General features: G+C 39.2%; 1 protein-coding gene across 1 annotated transcript; it reads left to right on the top strand.

Annotated features, from left to right (window-relative positions):
* Positions 1–194: 194 nt before the first annotated feature.
* Positions 195–14,782, top strand: cunh4orf33 (chromosome unknown C4orf33 homolog). The gene is given in 8 exon segments (XM_034678625.1): positions 195–261; positions 402–449; positions 3,251–3,444; positions 7,803–7,863; positions 7,942–7,993; positions 8,075–8,274; positions 14,392–14,432; positions 14,435–14,782. Coding segments are annotated over 6 exon segments (588 nt in total). The 5' UTR covers positions 195–261; positions 402–449; positions 3,251–3,263; the 3' UTR covers positions 14,488–14,782.
* The last annotated feature ends 1,362 nt before the right edge of the window (positions 14,783–16,144 follow it).

The following is a 16,144-nucleotide window of genomic DNA, read 5'->3' on the forward strand; positions in this document are numbered from 1 at the left end:
AGTTTGGTTTAGTTTAGTTTGTTTTGCTTTAGTTTAGCTTAGTTTTTTTCCTTTGTTTGTTTGTTTCTTTTGATTTAATCTAATTCTTTTTTTGCCTGAAAATCTCCTGCTCCACACTCTAGTCCAGTAGGTGGCGGTAAAGCGCCTATAAAGTGGTTTGCCAACTGCCAATAAACTACAAAGAAGAAGAAGAGGTGCACTCGAAAAGCCCTTCCGGGTTGGTGAGAAGCGGAACGTCTGTCAGCTCTGTGAAGTACAGCCGTAAATATTTGAAAGTGTAAGTCATAGGACACTCAGTCTTTTAGTTTGTGTATGAAAAGGCAAAAACAAACATTGAGTTAGATCGGGCAGATAGTCCTGGATTTTTTTTTTTTTAGATAACAGATTTTTTTATTGTTCAGTTCCGGAGATTTGAAATCAAATACATTCACGAACAACCTGGAAACGAAGTAAGTTGTCTTTGATGTATAATCATTTATACTATTGCATCAGAAAGTCAATGTTGTGATCGAGGCGTAGTGTCGGAGAAGAATTGCTTTTAAATGAACCAACTTGATCAGATCACAAGCTGCTGCAGGAGCAGAGACTGCGCTCCAGCCTGCCTCCACTGTGTGCTGCTGTGCGCGCAGAACAGGCAGGGGCGTCGTAGTGGGGGGAGAAGTGGAACTGTCTACCTAGGGCCCAAGTGGGGAGGGGGGCCCTTGATGGGCCTGAAATGAAATGTGTTTTCTACTACGCTTTTCTTTTGTTTTATTATAACTGCAATAAAAATAACTGAAATGTCTGAATAAATAAACAAACATTCAGAATTCCTTTCTGGAATATCTTTATGAGATGTGCATCTCGTGCCTAAAGTGGGGAATTGTCATTTTTCACAGCATCAAGTGTGGCTGAATCTGATTGAAAGTAAACTTTAGGTTTTTAGAGTTTTATTTGACTTCATGAGGTTAGATTAGACCAAATAATGCCCCCTTGTTGTTATTCAACAAGTCACTTGGCTTCAAATAATCTTGTTTACAGAGGTGGACAGTCTGAAGGTCAATATTGTGCAGTTACATTTAGAGGAATTGTAAAATAATATTGATATGTAGCTTAGATTTGAGTCAATTAACCAGGATAGTTTTAAGCATATATTTTTGTTTAATGCAAATAAAGCAGTATTATAGCAGCAAATATGTTGTAGGGTTTGCTGTGGTGATGGGGCTAAGTGAGATGTCTTTTCAGGGGGCCCAGAAGTCCTGGTGAGGCCCCTGAGAACAGGCGTTACGGTAATAGCGCGGAACACCTGATTTTACCTTTTCTAAGTAAAAGCAGTTTAAGAGTAGAACAATGTGATGGTTGCAGCTCATTTCAAACGGCGACCACAACGCAACAGCCCGAATAAAAAGACAAGTTTAAAATAACACTAAAGGTTACCACCACACTTCATTGTGTCTGACTTGACATCAGGACAATCCAAGGTGGATTTTCAAACTAAAAGTTGTCTGAAATATAAAGATGTACAAAATTCCTGCTAATTATATATTTGTCTTTAACAATAAATCTCAGTGTCCACTGAAATGTTTTGATTCAGACTGAAATGAGGAAAACGTCAGAATCAAGCGGCAACCTCCGGCCGTGAGAATTGAAGTCAATGCGGAAATGTTAAAAACTGTAGATTCTCAAGTGTCCGCTCGAGGCTGGCTCTGGAAGTACAAGAAACAACAGACACGCAAATTCAAGGTTGCACACTGTGAACATTTTCCGGTAAATGGGAAGTTACGCTGGGGAATTTTGGAAATATTCCAATTGGAAACTTTCCATGGGAATTATGGGAATAATGTGAATTAACTGTGAATTGAGGGTAATTTAATGTAAATGTATCATATCCAAGCATAAATATTTGTTTTGTTATAAGCAGACATCCATCCAAAATAATACAATTAAAACAGATTAATTTGTAAGTGGAACTTAATCAAGTGTTAAATATTTATTGAACAATCAATTACTTCATTGAAGAACACAAACATGAATGTTGAGTTAAGTATTACTCATCCGCCCGACCCAACCCATTCAAAAATGAACAACAATGCAATCCCAACAAAGTCCCATTCAAAATGTTAAATGAAAAGAGCCGCTCTCCCTCCAACAAAGTCCAACTCAACATGCAAATAAAAAAGACATATACCCTCAAGCTTCTCAAGCCTAGCCTCTGCAGGATTCTAGAAATCATGTGTGCTTCATGTGATGAAGGAAGGCACAGTGCATGTAGGGGGCGTGGTCTCAATAGCCCTGCAGTAAGCAGTGTGCTATGTGCATGTGATTGAGGAATAGCAGAGATATTCAACTGTACTTGATGAAATCTGGTTGTTTTAGTCAGGATTATGCTCAAATATATTCTCCAAACTATACTTAAGTTCCCTATTAAGAGCCAACCTTCAATGTAATAAATCCCTGTTTATTCCCATAGATTCCTGTTTATTCCATGGAAAGTTTCCAACATTGAAAATTCCTGGAATTTTGCAACCCTACGCAAATTATAAAAAGCCTTACAGCCTGGTGCAAAATAACCAGTGTAGTCTGGATAGCTAAATTCTGGATCAGCACACACTGTACTGGGGTTGAATTTTTTCAAAACGCGGCAATTTCACAGAAATTGAGATTACGAGTTTACGAGATGAGAGGCACAGCTGATTTGATTGACAGGTGAGAACACTGTAGCTGTTAGCGAGGAGGCTAAAGTCCCGCCTCTTTACGTCACAATCGCTCCACAGAATTTTGGTTGACTTCAGCATATCCAATATGGCTGCCGCCGATTCCAAACAGCGCTTCAGAAACAGATGGGTGACATCACGGATACTTCATCCTTTATTTGTACAGTCTGTGGTCAAAATGTGATACTGCCAATTACAGATATACCTGATTTGGAATTTCAGAACAAAGGCAATTGGAAATTTTGCATATTAGCAATGGTTTTGGATGAATTCAAAGTGAGATTATGAAGACAATCCCAGTTTATTCTTACTGGTTATAGTTCAGATTAATAGTGGACAACCTCAAAATGTAATCCTGCAAATCCCAGCTCAATCTGAGCAGAGGGAGGTCATGATGACTTGACCAGTTCAGCTAAAGCACAGAAAGAGATCTGAAGTTAGTTTACCATCCCACTGTGCTGTCAATCTCAGTTTACTGTCAAGTTTGCAATTTATTACAGCTCTGTTTTACTGTGGTCTCAGGACGAGTTCTCATTCTCACCTATTTTTTCTTTCAGTCCTCATACGCAAATGCAGTTTTTGATCGAGCACACCTGGGATAGCAACCCTGTGAATCATGAACCTATCAGAGTTGTTTTCTCTCCTGGGCAAGGAGGAATGAAAATTGAGATGTTTGGCCCCTTCTTCAATGATCCAGCAGGTCCTACAGCCCCCCCCAGTCAACCTTTTCCTGGACTTTGGGAATATGAAGGTGTGTGGGAGGGTTGGAGCTGAGGCAATGCTGTATGTAAAGTACAAATAATACTGCTGTCAACATACACTGCGTGCACAATTATTAGGTAAGATGCATTTTTGTGACTATTTCAAAAACTATATCAACAGTCGTTTTCAAATTTGTCAGGAAGTCAGATAGTGAATATATTTTCTTCAACTGTGTTGTTTTTGTTGAAGTTTGAAAACAGTTGTAGTAAATATTATTATTTTCAATCAATAGAATGTTTAAAATGGTGCCTAGTTCTTAATTTTTACTTCTTAAATTATCTCCTTTATTATTGACCACAAGTTCTCAGTCGGGTTGAGATCAGGTGAGCAGGCAGGCCAGTTCAGGAGGCGATCCTCTTTAAAGCCCTGAGATGCCATCCTGTCCTGGGAATAACGTGAGGCATGTGATGGTGCATTGTGCTCATGCATGAACACTAGCATCTTTTTCACTTTAGCTGAATGTCTTTTCCTCCATGGAGGAAAATAAAAAGAGGATCGCCTCATGAACTGGCCTGCCTGCTCACCTGATCTCAACCTGACTGAGAACTTGTGGCCAATAATAAATAATATAATTCACAGTAATGGCAAGAAATACAGCTCAAATGAGAATCTTTGGAAAGACATACAAGGTACAGCTCACAGAGTCATCAGAGAAGTCATCAGAAACTAAATCAGTTTACAGTGACCTCTGACCCTCACTGAGAGAAAAAGAGGTTATATTGGACATCAGAGAAACACTTTAGATTTGAAATGTTTTTAAAGACATTAACAGTTTTATTTTGTAACAAATGTAAAGAAAACTGTTGTTTTTGTTGAGGTTTGAATACAGTTGTAGTAAATATTATTATTTTCAATCAATAGAATGTTTAAAATGGTGCCTAGTTCTTCATTTTTACAAGTTATATGCTCTTATCACCAACTTGCATAATAATTTGGCACGCTCATTTCTGCAGATTCTGCATTTATTTAAAAATACAGCCGAAAAGCATCATTTTAACCACACAGTTGAAGAAATACATTCACTATCTGACTTCCTAACAAATTTGAAAACGACTGTTGATATAGTTTTGGAAATAGTCACAAAAATGCAACTTACCTAATAATTGTGCACACAGTGTATATGCAAAGATATGTAACCAAAGCTTGTCGTGATTAGTTACCTAATTACAAAAACAAAAAGAAAGATTAACGTGTTTGCTGAATGTGTGATAAAGTCCCTTTTGGAAAATAATAATATTAATAATACATTTTATTTAAAGCGCCTTTCTAAGCACTCAAGGACACTTTACAGAGAGGTTCAAAGGAGAGGTTTAAACCCTTTTTAGTATTCAACTCTCAAAACTAAAAAGTATGAGCACATTACTCCAGTTATAAAATCCTTACACTGGCTCCCTGTCAATCAGAGGATAGATTTTAAAGTCTATCTGCTGGTCTGTAAGTCTCTTTGTGGCTCAGTGCCAAAATACATCTCTGACATGCTTGTGTCATATGAACCCACGAGGACACTACGAACATCTGGGGCTGGCCTACTGACCGTCCCAGAGTAAGAACAAAGCATGGAGAAGCAGCATTTTGTTACTATGTAGCACAGACCTGGAATAACCTCCCAGAGAGTGTTATACAAGCCCCGACTCTGAACACTTTTAAGTCCAGACTAAAAACCTTCCTCTTTCATGCTGCTGACACTGCTCAATAATGGATGCAAACCCATTTTTAAACCTTAGTTTTTTATTTCTGTAACTACAAAATTAAAATTTCTCTTAACAAACTGAGTTTTAACTAGTTTTGCAACTAAATTTACTTTCTTTCTTTTTCTTTCTATTTTATGTTTTCATGCTGATGTTTGTTTAATGTCACATTTTGAATTGGGTATTTTCTGGCGTTATGGAATGAACCTGATATTGGATCTACAATTAAATGTTGGGCATACAGGCATCCTGAGGGGGTGTCAAGAGGTCTGAGCCAGCTTTGGGCTGCGACTCGACACAGTAAAGATTCAATGTGTGGGTCTTAATCTTTGGGAAGAAGTTCAGAGATGAATTGAATGATTAAAGGTTCATTTTCAGTGAAGACAAGACCAGTTGTGATTCTGTGTCCGGCGGGACAGTAAGACTGCAAGTTACGGACTTCAGAGCAGCTAAGTGGGCTGTTTATTTAAAATATAACTTAAATGTAAAAAACATTATAAAGTGCTCTCTGGATGTTCCACCTATATAAAAGAACATTATAAAGTTCCCTCTGGATGACCCTTAAATGTAAAGAACATTATAAAGTGCTCTCTGGATGCCCATTAAATGTAAAAAACATTATAAAGTGCTCTCTGGATGCTCAACCTATATAAAAGAACATTATAAAGTGCTCTCTGGATGCCCCTTAAATGTAAAAAACATTATAAAGTGCTCTCTGGGTGTTCAGCCTATATTAAAGAACATTATAAAGTGCTCTCTGGATGCCCCTTAAATGTAAAGAACATTATGAAGTGCTATCTGGATGCCCCTTAAATGTAAAGAACATTTTAAAGTGCCCTCTGGATGCCCCTTAAATGTAAAGAACATTATAAAGTGCTCTCTGGATGCCCCTTAAATTTAAAGAACATTATAAAGTGCTCTCTGGATGCCCCTTAAATGTAAAGAACATTATAAAGTGCCCTCTGGATGCCCCTTAAATGTAAAGAACATTTTAAAGTGCCCTCTGGATGCCCCACCTATATAAAAAACATTATAAAGTGCTCTCTGGATGCCCCTTAAATGTAAAAAACATTATAAAGTGCTCTCTGGATGTTCCACCTATAAAAGAACATTATAAAGTTCCCTCTGGATGACCCTTAAATGTAAAGAACATTATAAAGTGCTCTCTGGATGCCCATTAAATGTAAAAAACATTATAAAGTGCTCTCTGGATGCTCAACCTATATAAAAGAACATTATAAAGTGCTCTCTGGATGCCCCTTAATGTAAAAAATTTATAAAGTGCTCTCTGGATGCTCCTTAAATGTAAAAACATTATAAGTGCTCTCTGGGTGTTCAGCCTATATTAAAGAACATTATAAAGTGCTCTCTGGATGCCCCTTAAATGTAAAGAACATTATGAAGTGCTATCTGGATGCCCCTTAAATGTAAAGAACATTTTAAAGTGCCCTCTGGATGCCCCTTAATGTAAAGAACATTATAAAGTGCTCTCTGGATGCCCCTTAAATTTAAAGAACATTATAAAGTGCTCTCTGGATGCCCCTTAAATTTAAAGAACATTATAAAGTGCCCTCTGAGGTCCCTTAAATGTAAAGAACATTTTTAAAGTGCCCTCTGGATGCTCCTTAAATGTAAAAAACATTATAAAGTGCTCTCTGGATGCCCCTTAAATGTAAAAAACATTAAGAAGTGCCATATGGATACCTATGTCAATTATGTTATGTTATGTTAATTAGGTACTGTAATCAATACTATATAAATAAATCATTATTTTGTGTTTTCCTTTTTCATAATTCAATTTCCAGCACAAATGGTCACATAGATATTCACCAGAATACAGGGAATTAAGAGTTAGCTGCTCAAAATGTTCTGATTTTATTGATTTGTTTTATTTATTTATTTTTCATTTACCAGGACAATCCACATGAATTAATTAACATTTCATTAAATATGCCAGAGTTAGCCAAAAGGCTAGTTTCCATCTGTAGTCCCTTGCCAGATGTTAAAAATAGGCTCCCTAAGAAGAACAAGATTAAACAAAAAAAGGAGTACACCAATGAAAACTTGTACACTTCTGGAACCTCAAAATAACAATCCAAATCAAGTTGTGCTAAGTCTTTTCCCGCATTGCAATTTTAATTATTTTATACTTCTTTTGCAATCATTTTCTAAGATAGACATGGTCTAGTATTAGTTTTTAATAGTCTATTTTGTATGAATCCTGTTTGGTCATGATGAATACTATTTGGTAAGATGTGTGCTAGTCTGTTATTTAAGGTTTAGTAATTTTATTTTTCCACAAACAATTAGCTAATGGGTCTCTAATCAGACGGTGTATTGCACTCTCTGCCAGGCTTCGGTATTATTCGTTGTCAAGTACATTGTTTGAGGGAGTGTATGATTTTACCACCTCCATAAAAAGAGTCCTTATTTGACCAAAACTCCCAAAATCCGTAGATTTCCATTGGAAGGCTGTTCCTGAACCTGTTTTCTGTGTAAGAGTCCTGATTTGCTGCATTTGTACTTGTTTTATGGTTTTATTTGTTTTGAATTTGCATCCTTTATGTATTTGCAGTTGCATCCAGTTTTAGCTTGTTTTTTCATTTGCAGCGCATTTCCGCCGTTGTTATATGATTCTATTTATTTTCTATATTCTCAGTGGTGGAGTCATTCTTTCTTGATAGTACAACAGAAAACTACCTTGAAGTGGAGCTTTGCCCGTAAGTATAGAACAAAGCTGTAACATATGTCCTTACTCTTAATATTGTACAAATATACTCACTGAGTTTTCATTTCAGACATGGACAGCATCTGATATTATTGCTTTCTGGAGTCCGCCAAGCATTCAAGGTAGGCAGAGATAAATTGCTTGAAGGGAGCAGTAGTACTTTGAGTTTGGTGTTTAATTTTGTTCTGAAATTTTTCCTCTAGCAAGAGTTGCCCATAGTTTATAATGCCACAACCACAGGCAGCAGGTGGAAGGGTGAGGCTCTTATACCCTGGTCATACTTTCCTCCAAATATCAACAAGATGAACTCTTACGCCATTCATGGCTCAGGAGAGAAGCGTATCTATGAGGCTCTATACCCCATCCCCAAGACGGAGGTAGTGAATGGTCAAGAACCTAACTTGTGAGTATACAGATTCTTTTGATACAGTTAATAAAAGTTATGCAGGTTGTAAATATAACTGACTTTATTTGTTGAACGTTGTTTGGTTGGCTCCATGGGTCTCATTCATCAACAGTGTGTGGAACAGGTTGTTGATTCTATCTTACTGATGAAATGTGCAAAGTACAACAAAAAAATCAGTATTTCACAAACATGGGCAGGTCGGTTGTATGCACATCAGTTATGGTCACATTTTCTTAACATCAATGCTCGTGTTCGTTGCAGGTCAATTTGTTCAAAAAGGCCTCAAATTAGCTACAAATGGTAACAGCACATTCTCTATCAATCAATCAATCAATCTTTGTATGTATCACGCTAAATCACAACAAACGTTATCTCAAGACACTTTTACAAACGAGCAGGTCTAGACCACTCTATGTCAAATTATGAACAGAGACCCAACACCAAGACAGGGTACGATCCAGTCCCCTCTTACTGACAGGACTCAGTCTTACCCCACCTTAATCCATCATGCATTGCACCTCGCAGTATTTGGCTAGTTACAGCGGAGAGGAAAAACTTCCTTTAAAGGGGACATATCACGCTTTTTTCATCAATATATTGGTCTAAGAGGTCCCCAAAACATGTCTTTAAAGTTTATGCTCAAAAAAACCCTTTGAAATCAGATTTTGGCATGCCTGAAAAGTCCTCTTCTTCATTCCTCAGAACACTCTGTTTTCCCTCTGACCACGCCCCTCAGGAAGTGGATGTGCCTCGGCAGCGTTGATCTAATGTTTACATGTTGGCTGAATATACACGGCTGCTCAGAGATCGCGTTACTTCAACCCTCTGAATCTGATCCTGACGAAGAGGCGCCTGTAGCAGGACCTTTCTGAACGATTGGTCATAGATTTAGTGTTTCTTGTTGTTTTATTTATCAGTATGTAGACGTGTGTCTTGGTACACAGCTACGAACATGTAGCTATGTGGCTATGCTAACTAGCGCTAGCACTTATCCATGATAAATAAACATCATCCACTAGATCTTCAAATCTGCAGACGTGGGGAGTAAAACCGACCTCTGCCAGAAAGGCAGCAGGACCTTTTATGAAGGATTGGTCACAGATTTAGTGTTTCTTGTTGTTTTATTTGTCAGTATGTCGACGTGTGTCTTGGTACACAGCTACAGCTACAGCTACAGCTACAGCTATGAACATATAGCTATGTGGCTATGCTAATTAGCGCTAGCACTTATCCATGACAAATAAAAATCATCCACTAGATCTTCAAATCTGCAGACGTGGGGAGTAAAACCGACCTTTGTGTTTATTAAGACAGCCTACAACTAGCATGCCTCCCTCCTAAGCTCCTTGTTAGCACACATTTGTGCAGGTAATGAAAAACGGGGAGGGATTCAGTATTATTTTATACAGTCTATGGGCTGAACAAGCTCCGAGCTCTGACTCCGTGACAGACCGGATATTGTTGTTACGTAACAAAAACACTGAAGTCTGAAACGCTCGTTTCACACACATTTACAGAAAGGTGGAGAAATCAAAACAGGGGCAGAATGGATTTTTTTCATTCTCGGGGGGTTTGTAGACATGCCAGGGAAACATATTTCAGGTAGAGAACCATTAAAAGTCAATTTTGCATGATATGTCACCTTTAACAGGCAGAAACCTCGAGCAGAACCAGACTCATGTTAGACAGACATCTGCCTCGACCGAGTTGGGTCTGGAAAAGGGATAGAGGAAAGATAACCCCTTTTCGACGAGGCAGTTTCAGGGCCGGTTCGGAGCCAGCGCTCGTGTTTCGACATTGAGCAAACCGGCTCCCGGCCGGGAAAACCGGTACCAGGGTGGCTCCAACTCTTTGCTGGTCTAGAACCGCGAACCGCTTACGTCAGGGGCGAGGGGCTGGGTTGCCGTGATCAAAAACACAAACCAAACGTGTTTCCGCCATTGTCCTGCAGCGAAAAAATAAAAGAGACTTATGGATTCTTTTTTTTTTTTTTTTTTTTTAATCATATCCGTCATATCTTTATTATTTAGCCAGGATACATATGATGCAGCATGAAAGGATACACGTATACGTCTCCACACAACAGTTTAAGCAGCCTGTCAGATACTAAGGCTTTACCCAAGCAACCACTTTAGTAGTTTAAACAGAAATGCAAATTCTGACTAACCAACAAGCTAAAGGTTAGGAAACACTGAAATGAGTCAAAAGTGAGCTTTTCTTTTTAAACATGGCTAAACACAGGATCACAAGGTTGTCACAAACTGTCAAATATTAATGCAATTTATTCTTGCAGCAAAAGAAAAGAAAGAACATTTTTCTTCTGTGCTTGTGACTGTGTGCATGCGACCATCACCATCCCTCTTAGAACTCTGGCCTATCTTTTATTGACAGCTAATATCATGTTCTGTAAAAGAGGGCGTGCACACCTAGGTGGGCCAAAAAAAATAAAAAATTAAGAATTACCGCAAGGCCCCTTTAAAGCTTCTGTATATGTGTACGGGTGTGAGCATATAAACGTGTATGTGTGTGGTTTGTGATTGTGTGTATACGATGAACCCTGGTAAGAGGGTGTCCATGTGTTTGTGAATGTGGGTGTAAGTCAATAGGTTGGAGAGAAGTATATGGGAAAACTCAAGTCATGAAAATATTTGGCAGTCTACTATTTTGTTTTGTTTTGTTTTGTGGTTGTTTGGAGATCAGTGTTAAAGCTGTTAATTTAGTGATGATTGGTAGCCAGCTGCTTTCAAATGAGTCCAGTGTATTATTAACTGTCGCACAACATTTCTCTATTGATATTTGGTCCATTAGTAGATTCTCCCAAATCTTAATGTTTAGATTTCTCTTTGATTTCCAATTTAAGGATAGTCTTCTTTGCTATGATTAGGGCCGTTAAGAGAACGGTGGAATGTTTATTATGTTGTGTTATTTCCGATATGTCGCCAAGGATGCAAGTTCTTGGGCACAGCTGGATGTTGCAGTTGAGCATGGTTGACAATCTGTCGATGACTTGTTGCCAGAATTGGCGACCGGTGTGACTTATGGATTCCAAGGCAAAGCAGTGGTCGGCCGATGAGACAAGCTGCCGTTGTCCGCCATCGTTGTAGGAAAGTTCTCACTAGTGCTGCTAGGAAAAGCGGTCACGTAAATCTGACGTCATGACGTGCCTCTTCCCCGGGCTCAAGCGGGCGAAATAACAAACGGGTGCCGTGTTGGTTCACGAGTTCAACCAGCTCCGAACCAGCTTGAGCACCAACCCGGAAATACAACCCGGTTCACGTTGGTCAAAACGAGGTATCAGAGAAGAGAGAGGGATGATAGTGATGAGACAAGTACGAGTAGCTGTTGCCGCTGGAGTCCAGCACGTCCGTATCAGCTGGAGTCTGGAACGTCCACAGCAGGAGGACGTCTACAGCAGCTCAGAGGAACCTACGAGACAAGGGAGCTCAGGGACTCCAGAAAGGTCTATGGTTAGTAAGGGAGAGTTAAAGTAAGTGATGGGGTAGTGGTATGAGTATTTTTTCTCCTCACCAGACTGATGGCAAAAAAGGAATTAAGGGGAAACATTACTGTAACTCAAATTGAGGTACTTGAGAATAAAGTTGAATCCAACTAAAATGTATTTTCTGGTTCACTTAGTCTGGGGGTAACAAACAAAGAAAAGTACCCAATGGAAGACATTGACAATGTTGTATATCAGAAGGTAAGAAACCCAGTCAACTGAGTTTGCAAACAGTTAAATTAACTGTGAAATAATTTGTGGAGGTTAAACTCAACTAAATCTTCAGCCAGTTGGTTTTAGCGTCGGAGGAATCAGAGCAGTAAAAAGGATCCAGAGGAGCTGTAAGCTGTACCTGCTGAGAAGCCTCTCTGTGCTCTCACTTAACAGATCTGCACAACAAAAGAAAAACCCTGAAAAAAACGCTCCCTGCCTGCAGAGCGAAGAGAACATATGTGGATGCAGATATTGCCTAATGTGTTTCTGTGATACTTGTAATGCTTCCTATTTGTAGTTTCATTATTCAAGCCCTTGTCTTGGATTCTGTGCATATGTATGGTAGGGCTGTCAACGAATATTCTAAATTCGAATATATATTTGAATATTAAAAAAAAACGGAGAATCGATTCTGAAAATTAATATTCGATTAAAGCGGCTGCTTTGCGAGTGGGCGCACTGCATGACGGGTCAGGGACAGGTCACAGGAGTCACACATGCACAGCGTGAAGCAGACGGCAGAGAGAAATCCTTCTGTCCCCAGATCCTCAGTGCGCTCTGAACGCGTCTTTTCCTCCGCTGGGAATATAGTGAATAAAAAGAGATCGGCACTGGCCTCTTCACGTGTGGACTGTCTTGTGTTTTTGGCAAACAACCTGTCAGGCCTAAGACCCTACATTGACAGTGGACTAAAAGAGCCCGACAATCAGTGACACTGGGATAAAATGCAGTTTTTCCTCTTTTTTTTTCATACTAGCGTCAAGAATGTAAGTGGACTACTTTTTCATTTTTAACTTTAACTTCAATTAATGTTAATAATATTTGCTTCAATCACTGAATGAAGCCTGCCTATATTAGGGACAAGAGTCGGGACCTTTAATTGCTCGCACAAGTCTTGTTCAGCACTCACTCAGCGCACTGCGCACAGAGAGGGGAGAGTGAGCGAGCGAGAGGTCTTCAAAGTGTTACGGTATAGACCATTAGGTGATTTACTTGTTTTGTAATGTGTAGGTATGTTTTAGGCATGTTATATCTTAAATAAAAATACATATACAAGTAGTTATGTCTCCTTGCATTAGCAATTTTGACAGCCCTAATGTATGGTCAGAGCAGTGCTCACACACATTCCTAAGTATAAATACAAGCTGATAAATTCCACACTACACGGTATTATGCACACACCTGAGTGTACACACTGCTGATAAACGAGGCTCTAGATATTTCTAGATATTTAGCATTACAACGAGACGTGTGAGAGAAAGATTAGGATGTAAAAATGAGTTTTCAGGCAAAACTTGAAAAAGTCAACCGAGGGGGCAGACCTGGCTGAAGAAGGGAGGCTGTTCCACAGCCGAGGGGCCTTAGAAGCAAAAGTGTGGCGCAGGCAAGCTAAGATGTGACTTATGTGATCCCTCTTCCTGCAACCAGTCAAAGTAACTAGCTGCAGCGTTTTGGACCAGCTGCAGAGGAGCAAGGGTGACCCTAATATACTGATCCCAGTATACAGGGAGTCATAAAAGTAAAAGAAATGGTTATAGTTTATATAGTCAAATATAAATATATGCAAAATTCATTATATAACATATACATACATATATCTATATTTTTATATTGATCACCACTTAATAACAGCTGTATCTGTTTTCTCTGCTATAATAACCATTTGCATTTTTATATTCCTCTTGAGTTTTTGTGAGGGTAAATGTTCCTCTACCTCTGTTACCCGTGGTAATTTGGTCATAAAATTGTCAGCCCACTCACTCACTCACTCACTCACTGATGCACGCAGGTATGAGCTCTACCTGTTAACATTGAACAGGATGCTATATTATCACAAGTCATAACAAAAGTTAGCTGAACCACCTGAATAGGGAAGGGGCACTATCCTAAGCTTCTGTAGAAGATGTATAAGCTGTGATATTTAATATTGTAGCCCACTGCTCCGTGTGAATCCAACTGAATAGAGAGGAGGGGTGGGTTCTTTTTTCCCATATGGCTAAACAGCTCACACATTAACCTGGGTGTTGATAACCTCTTGTTGACTTAAAATTGAAGAAAAGATGTCATCCCTCCCTCATGTTGCATTACTAAAAGCTACGTCTATGCGGAAGAAAGTATCACACCTCAGGAACACAAGATGGTGTATATTCCATATTCAGACTTCATTCAATATTTCAGACTTCATTCCATGCATTCAGACTTTAATTCCATATATATTCAGAGTTCATTCAATATATTCAGACTTTCATTCCATATATTCAGATATTCAGAGTTTCATTCCATATATTCAGACTTTCATTCCACATATTCAGATATTCAGAGTTTCATTCCATATATTCAGAGTTTCATTCAATGTATCATAATTCCCTATATATGTGTTTTGTCTCTTTGTTTATCTCTAGCCACCGATTGGAGTACTTCCAAAGTTTTTGCCTGCAAAGCATCATGGAGAAGGTTGGGTCCAGCCACAGTCTGATCTTTGGAAGGAAAAGCCCTAGTCTGCCACCACCATCATTATGAGCTGCTGATGAGCTTTGTCCAAAGAGCAGAGACAGACCGGCATAAAGACTTTAGAAAGCAGGGACCAGAGCTTACATGTTTGGTCGCACCAGAGTTGGAATAAGCTTTCACACCGCTCCAAACATACCGGACTACCCCAGGAAACGGACCAGAGTGTGCTGAAAGGGGACCAAACAGCTGATTTGAATACGACTTGCGGTCATTTTCACATATGACATGACGAAATAAATAATCCTATTTTCAAACATATTAAATGTTTTCTTGTATATCAAATAACTTGATACAGATTCTTATTGAAAAATAAAATTCAATGAATTGGGTTGAAATATGCTTGGATTACTCATTTGACTCCTCTAGTCAATTTAATATTCCAAGCATCTTAACACTCATTTAGGAATCAAAGTCGTCCCTAATACTTCTCACCTGAGCTGAGCTCAAGCCCTAACATTCTTCCATCAGTCATTTTGGGGAATGTCAACTCTCTGCCCAACAAAAGTAAATAATATATTCACTCAAAGTTTGGTTCCATTAAAGGAAAACCACCACAGAAACCATAACATGCAGCGATAACATAAGGGGTACCCCTAAACACAGGGGTAACTCAAATCCTCATTGTCCTCAGCCCTGTTATCCTGGTGAAGAGCGCCCTCTAGTGGCGGAAATATAACATGAACATACCTTGTCTATAATAATGACTGAACACTAACTATTACACACGAGGCACTGGATATATATCCAGCAGTAACAAAACGATAGCTGCCTCTGACCTTGTTGTCTATATCAAAGACTGAAGACTTGATCCATTACTCACAACACACCGGATACATGCAGAAACAGACACATCTGTATTTCCTTAATCCATCCTGCCATCCCAAATAGATGCTTATGCCATGCGCTCTGCTGTGCCCCCAAACCATCACGGATGCTGGTTTATGAACTTTGCACTGATAGCAAGTCAGTCTGTCCCTCTCCTCTTTAGTCAGGAGGACGCAGCATTTATGATTTACAAACAAATTTCACCATTGACTCGTCAGACCTCAGGTCAGTTTTCCTCTCCGCCTCAGTCCGTAATGTGCTCGGTTCAGAGAAGTCACCTGTGTTTCTCGATCATGTACATATATATGGTCTCTCTTGCATGGTACAGTTTTAACCTGCATCTGTGGACGCAGCGAAAAACAGTTTCACGGACAATAATGTGCAACGCTTATTTTCATGGATTTATTTTACATCCAACAGTGACAAGAGAGAGAGGCAGAGCTCAGCAGAAGCACAGGTGCAGCATCCTGAACAGACAGAAGCTACCTGAGCTGTTTCTGACAGTTCAGCACCTTGGACAGCGACGCTCTTCCTGTACTCACCTGGGAAGGAAACTGGATCTCACGGCAGGAGCTCAACATTAGGACCACAGACACCACAGGAAACATATGATATTCTTTTTTGTAGAACAACATAATGTTGAAAAAACTTGACTTGTGTTTAGGGAGATCTGATATTTGAGGAGATTTGGGGACTTATTCATGTTTGAACATGAGTTGATGTATAATCTGATCCTTCATGAATATAGGGGGTATTAGGTGTACTGTTTTACCTCAGCTCATCAACTCCACTCTACTTTGATCCTTGTTAGTGATATGT

Source organism: Notolabrus celidotus, unplaced genomic scaffold, assembly GCF_009762535.1.
Source record: "Notolabrus celidotus isolate fNotCel1 unplaced genomic scaffold, fNotCel1.pri scaffold_189_arrow_ctg1, whole genome shotgun sequence".
NCBI classification, from domain to species: domain Eukaryota; kingdom Metazoa; phylum Chordata; class Actinopteri; order Labriformes; family Labridae; genus Notolabrus; species Notolabrus celidotus.